The 7,184-nt window shown below is 38.0% G+C and overlaps 1 protein-coding gene across 1 annotated transcript; it reads left to right on the top strand.

Annotated features, from left to right (window-relative positions):
* Positions 1 to 2,179: 2,179 nt before the first annotated feature.
* LOC311052447 (caspase a-like) lies at positions 2,180 to 6,587 on the top strand (the record flags this gene model as incomplete). The annotated part of the gene is made up of 8 exons (XM_084067408.1): positions 2,180 to 2,189; positions 3,558 to 3,842; positions 4,899 to 5,191; positions 5,312 to 5,488; positions 5,584 to 5,818; positions 5,943 to 6,083; positions 6,218 to 6,327; positions 6,483 to 6,587. 8 exons carry the CDS (start codon positions 2,180 to 2,182, stop codon positions 6,585 to 6,587), a joined length of 1,356 nt encoding a protein of 451 aa, XP_083923534.1.
* Between the last annotated feature and the right edge of the window lie 597 nt (positions 6,588 to 7,184).

Below are 7,184 nucleotides of genomic sequence, written 5' to 3'. Positions count from 1 at the left end.
GCCTCGCAGCGCGAGGCGTTGTGAGCTTGTAGATCTGCTATTTTTTGGCAAAGAGGTGTTTGGTGTAGAGGGAAAAAAGAGCAGACTAAGTTTTAAAAAAAAAAAGTTTAATCTGAAACACAATTTTACACAATATAGAGGGGGTCGCTGCTTCATCTCTCTCTCAGCTAGGGGGTCCTTGGCCTGAAAACGTTGAAAACCCCTGATTTAGACGAAGCTAGACAACACACATTATGTTTATGAGTAATAAAAACAGTTTTTTTTACCGTTTTAATAACATTAAGAATGTATCTAAATGGATACATGCTGTTCAAAACATCAGCTTCTTCTTCTTCTGTTCATAAGTACACTTCCGGTCGGCAGAGGAAACTCACGCAGGCGTGTTGCTGCCTGCTAGCGGCTGCCCAGTGTCAACCATAGAGTTATAGTCAACACACTGTTGTTTTATTTGATGGCATCTTGCTACCTAATAATAGACAGTGGTGGTAAATGTACTCACATTTTTTCACTTAAGTAAAAGTATCAATACTGCAACGTAGAAATAGGCCTACTCTGTTACAGGCAAAAGTCCTGAATTCAAAATGTAGGCTACTTGAGTGAAAGTGCAACATTATTGACATCAAAATGTACTTAAAGTATCAAAAGTAAAAGTGCTCATTAGGCAGAATGTCACATTTCAAGTTTTCAAATCTATGAACATCTTTTCAAAATAGCAGATCTACAAACTCACAATGTGTCGCATCACAACGCATTGTGAGCTTGTAGATCTGCTATTTGCAAATAGATTAAATGTATACAATGGTTAATGTATGTTTTGTAATCAAAATCTTCAAAGTAACTAGTAAAGTTTCCAAATAATTGTAGTGGAGTAAAGGTATAATATTTGTCCCTGATATGTAGTGGAGTAGAAGTAAAAGCACTGAAATATAAGCTACTGGAGTATTTGGAAAAAACTCCAGTAAAGTAAAAAATACCTCAAAATTGTACTTAAATATTACTTGAGTAAATGTACTTAGTTACTTTACACATGCCTGTATGTATGCAGACTAATACAAACTCGATCAAAGTAAAAAAGCAGTTGTCCAATTGTCTTTACAACTTGCTACAAAAATCGACGGTGCGTGTGTGTGTGTGTGTGTGTGTGTGTGTGTGTGTGTGTGTGTGTGTGTGTGTGTGTGTGTGTGTGTGTGTGTGTGTGTGTGTTTGTGTTTTTGTGTGTACCTTGTGAGGCTATTTTTCCCACCGAGCCCGAGGCAGCCGTGTTACATTGCATTTGGTTACCTATCGAACTTTGTTAATGTCCGTTGTATCCTTCCATCGATCACTGCGATGAATTCAAGATGAGGTAGTGGTGTCCACCACTACCTTATTTTAATTGCCTGGTTTGTCTTGAAACATTCTTGTGTTTATTTTATGGCCACGTGGTGCTTGAGGTAGTTGCTATAGAATGCATGACATGGGGGCGTCTGCAGACCACCACCTTGACGTGGATCTTTGCAAAAATGTAAAATAAAAATAACAATGGAAGTTGCATACATGTGTACAAGTAGCTGAATATAGCTGTAATCTGTTTGTAATCCAATTACTTCTATTCAAATCACATTGGGTTGACTGATTAAAATATTGATGAGTGAGTTATGCAAACTTGATCTAAAAAGTCTAGGCCCAAATGATGAAAAACAAAACACAAACATTTTAACTGCTTACATTGTGACTTGTAACTGTGAAATCACCCTACCTTAAAGGAGAATTTCGGCCAGCCGACATTTTTCTTAAATGTTGTATGATGTTATGATATCCTAGTGGTGCAGTAGAAAAATATATATATTGTATACATATGAAAACATATTTACTCGATTCATTTTGAATTTGGGACTTTCTAGACATTTATACCATGACAAAAATCACTATGAGCATTATTCCCCTCAGATGATACCGACCAACCCCCCCTGGCTCACGGAATAATAAGGACACCCTAAAGCCAATAGGGTTTCAGTAAAGGAGAGCTTACAGACCTATAAATACAACCCTCTTGCACTGTCTATAGGCTACTCTCCACTGCAAGACCTATGTTGTTGTTTCAACTTTGTTTGCGACATCTGAGAAGTTTTGTCATTAACTGCAAGGATAGATTTGAACAATATCGTTTTCTCGACTCAAGCTTCTACAGTAGTGGACAATGGCAGTAGGTAAGACTGATTGATTGTACTTTACTTGAGTGTTTCCAATACTTTTACTTCTACTCCAATACATCTCGGATCCAAATATTGCACTTTTACTCAACTACGTCTATTTTAAAACTTTAGATACAAGTTACTTTGTAGATTTTGATTATTATTACAAAACATGTATTAACCACTTCAGCCTTATACATTTCGGCCATTTAAAAATAGCCGAACTATTGTTTTTATTAGGTAAAGACCACAGGCTCATGCTTTATAGGCCTATTTTAAAATTGATTGTCCTTTTTCCTTTCGTTAATGTAAAAAAAAAAACATCTTCTTTGATCTGTGAAGTGCATTGGGTTGCACTTGCTGTATGAAATGTGCTATATAAATACAGTTTGATTGATTGATATGTTAACATTACATCAAATTCATGATGGAAACTATAGCCTATATTTCTTGTATGACGTTATAGCCAAATAATCTAAACAAAAATGAAGGTTTAATCTGGTTTGGTTTTACTTAATGTACAACTCCCCTTGGACTTTTACCTATAGGCTACTGTTGTCTGTCTGAGTAAAAGAAAGAAAGAAAAAAGAAAGCAATCCTTTCAGTTATTTATCCATATCTAATATTCACATTTAGATCAAATTAGTTTATTTGATCAATTATTTAAGAAGAATTAAGAAGTGGATCTCACCAAGCCAAAAACCGCTTGGTGATGACTCATTGTCATTAGTTGTGGTTTTCATGGTTCTGTCGGGAAGGAACTGCAACTGCTTGTAACAATGATAGCTCATTTGCAATTGCAAGTTTCAGTTGATTTGTGCCATTTTATGCAAAACCAGCCCCTCCCGCAAACTTTGAAAGCCAACTGTAGCCAAGCGGAATGGAGTCGGAAAACAATTTGACAGATAGGCCTACATCTTGATCACGTGACCACAGAAATAATATGTATTTTGGACAAAATCTGCGGCAGTAGCAAAAAGTGTGTTTTGGAAAAAAAAGCACAAATTGCGTTTGATTGTAAGCTACAGTTACAAACCTGAAGCGGGCTGTTATAGCACCACAATGAAGCTGATTTGAAATATTTAGGTTGTGGCTGTACTTCCTTGGCCCACTGGGAGTGTGCGTGCAAAGTTTCACACCGACTGCTCCAACGGTGCCTGATTAGCTATTAACTGTTAATGTGAACCAGCCTACAGGAGTGAAAACATAGTCTCCGGCCTTCGGTCTGGCGGAGACAACTTAAATCATTATAAACTTGACAGATAAAATGCAATTTTTCATATATTAAGCCGCAGTCTTATCAGACTCAATAGGCTACAAGTGTCTTTTCTTTTGGATTGATTTATGTCTTGTTAACGTGTTGTACTTTCATCTCTCTCCTAGCTAAGCTTAGCGAGATCCGGAGTTCATTTGTAGATACAGTGTCACTTCCACTACTCAAGCAGCTCCTGGACGACCTCTTGGAGGATAAGATCTTGAACGATGGACAGAAAGAAGCAATACTTGAGGAGAACCGTACCAAATCTGACAAGGCACGTGCTCTCGTCGACATCATTAAGAAGAAAGGAAACAAGTCTGCTAACGCGCTGATCACTCATCTTGAGGAGAGAGACCCTTCACTGTTCTCAGAACTGGGTCTGTCCTCAGCAGAGCAACCAGCCCAGACAGGTCAGTTCGGATCTTTCAGTAGACAGCTAATGTCCAGTGGTGTACAGTAACTAAGTGCATTTACTGAAATACTGTACTTAAGTACTTTTGAGGTATTTTTTACTTTGCTGGAGTATTTCCAATTTTTTGAACTTTTACTTCTACTCCACTACAATTATTTGAAACCTTAGTTACTAGTTACTTTGTAGATTTTGATTATTATTACAAGACATAGTCCATTAACCACATCAGCCCTATGTCGGCCGTTTGAAAATAGCCGATCTACAAGCTCACAATGCGTTGCGACACATTGTGAGCTGGTAGATCTGATATTTTCAAAATATCTGTATACATTTTATTCATTTGAAATTGGACATTCTGCATAACGAGTACTTTCTACTTTTGGTACTTTAAGTACATTTTGATCATACTTTTACTCAAATAATTTTGAATTCCGGACTTTAACTTGTAACAGAGTATATCTACATGCAGTATTGATACCCGTTCAAGTAGTTTTCTCACATTTAAGGTGCCCAAGGTCAACTCTGAATTTGGTAGATCTGCTTTTAGTTTCTGTGGTCCTACCACATGGAATGACCTGCAGACTACATTGAAATTAACCACTCTAGTACCTTTCAGTCGTTTTAGAACTCTGGTGACCAAACAGGTCACCACAATGTGTAATTGTTTTTAAAACTCTGAAAAATGCTGTCTTGATCTCTTTTTGTAACTTTTTTTATATCTCACATGTACTGTATGCTTTTTTCCTTTTCAATTCCCAGATGTAATGTATTTTTAAAACTGTGATGTTGTTGAATTTGCACTGTATTGTATTACTCGACGACACTGCAAATGAGTTTAATTACTCAGTGTAATTTCGAGAATAAATAAATCTTGAATGAATGAATGAATGAATAGTTTTACGTAAAAAATATGAGTACTTTTTAATTCCACCACTGGTCCTGACTGCATTTTACCAAGAAAAGATGTATGCTTTTCAGTTAGGTGTGTTATACTAGCATTGTATCTTTATACACTACACAAGTAGCCACTGACATTTTACATTGTGATTTCCAGCTCTGCCAAAAGTGTGCCAGGATGAAAAAGGTAGTGAAATGGCCCCCACAATCACTATGCCGTCCCAGGATGCAAAGCGTAGTGAAATGGCCCCCACAATCACTATGCCGTCCCAGGATGCAAAGCGTAGTGAAATGGCCCCCACAATCACTATGCCGTCCCAGGATGCAAAGCGTAGTGAAATGGCCCCCGCAATCACTATGCCCTCCCAGGATGCAAAGGATTGTGAAATGCCCCTCAAACTCATCCTTAGTACTGATGCGTTCAAGAAGGAGAAACTAAACAATCCAAACGTAAGTCATTCCAACAATAGCCACATATTTTTTTTAAAAACACAATGAAGAGATGTATATGCTAGCTGTATGTATTCTAAATATTCTACTCCGTTGTACTAACAATTGTTTTCTTCACAGATTTACCCTGTGCGTGAGAAGTCCTCTAGGAACCGCCTGGCCTTATTAATCACTAATGTGGAGTTTGATTTACATGAGATGAAAAGGAATGGTGCTGATAAAGATGAGGAGAACATGTTGATGTTGCTCAATGAGTTGGGATACGATGTGGTGAAACACAGAAATCTCAGTGGGAAGGTACTGTAGGCTTCACAAGGGAAATTATTGATGTAGTGAGTGATTGACTTAATGTCATTTAGTGATTAATTGATTGATTTAATGTTTTGTCACAGGAGATGGACTCGACTGTCGAGACGTTTTCGCAAGATCCGCGTCTCTATGGCGCAGACAGCGTTTTTGTCGTCATCATGTCTCATGGGGATTTGGGAGTCATCAAAGGCGTCCACTGGACACCGGGATATAATGACGTTTTCCCAATTGAAAACCTCTACACACACTTGAACACACAGAACTGTCCGGCTCTGCTTAACAAACCCAAAGTTATCATCATCCAGGCCTGCAGAGGAGGTGATGCTCTGGTTACAATAGGAATACCCATGAAGTTGCGCTGCATTGTTTTCCTACCTATTGTCCTGGCCAGTGTCATGACGACTGTTTTCTGTGTAACTAAAATAAGACATTCTTCTTTCAGTGAAGGATGGATCCGCAATTGTCCATGATGGTGACATTGTTAGTGATGCTTACCTTTACACAGAAGGCATAGAGGAGGATGGATCCTTCTTTCGTGCACACAAAGAAAAGGACTTCATCTCCCTCCTTTCATGCACCCCAGGTGAGTGTCTTAACATTTCATAGTTAATAGGGGGAGGGAAAAAAATAGCTACGTAAATTAAATCCTAGATGATACTTAAATACTTTAAAAACATCTACTGTATGTGATGTTCATTCTATTATTTTATCCTGCAGATACTGTTTCATACAGACATCGAGTAACTGGATCCTTTCTAATCAAGTACATTTTTGAGATATTCCACAAGTCTGCCCATGAGGAGCACATTGAGGATCTGTTCATGAAGGCAAGTGTTGCAATCGACTACAATTTCACTGCTTTGCATTGTGATCTATCCAACAGCAAGGATGAACAATACTTGAGTGTAAATGCATGTATGATCTGCTCTATTGCCTCCAGTCCAACTACCGTACCTTTTAATACACTGTTTTAACCCCACAGGTCATGAGACGCTTTGAAGAACATCCCTTTGGAAAAATGAAACAGATGCCCACCAAAGACAGATGCACTATGACAAAATACTTCTACCTCTTTCCAGGCTACTGAGACACCACTGTTAAAACAGAAAGCTTTGAAATGGGATCATGATGATTTAGATTGGTAAAATACATCGCAGAGGCTACAGTAACTATACATTATAATATAACCTTTGATTGATTGAATACTTTATTTAGAAGTTTGCAGAGAAAAAAAGCACATGGAAGTACAGTTTACAATACAAGGTCAACTAAATAGGATTGCCCAGGTAAGCCACAATGGCTTGTTTCAAATTGGATCCTCTCATACTCAATTCATGGAGACATTAAAAGACAGACAGATACACTACTATGCAGCACATCATATGAACATTTTATAGGCAAGAAAACCCCCCAAAGGGCAGTTTTGAAAGTGAGTAGGGTTTTACACTCCTTCACTACTTTTGGTAGGGCATTCCACAATTTTGTTGCATTGCAGGAGAATGAGTTCAACCCCTTGTTTGTGCCAAATCTGAGTTGGACATGATCAGTGGAGCTGCCTCTGGTGTTGTGATTGTGGACTTCATTTACATCTTTGAAATACTTTGACAGGTACATGGTTATCTTAATGTTGTGGTGTATCTTGTAGACTTGTAACCCACATTGTACTTTAGCCCAGTTTTTAGTG

This window comes from Gymnoscopelus microlampas (genome assembly GCF_963454915.1).
Source record: "Gymnoscopelus microlampas genome assembly, chromosome: 9".
Classification (NCBI taxonomy): Eukaryota; Metazoa; Chordata; class Actinopteri; order Myctophiformes; family Myctophidae; genus Gymnoscopelus; species Gymnoscopelus microlampas.
The sequence above is the reverse complement of the archived record's forward strand: the minus strand, read 5'-3'. Positions and strand labels throughout refer to the sequence as shown.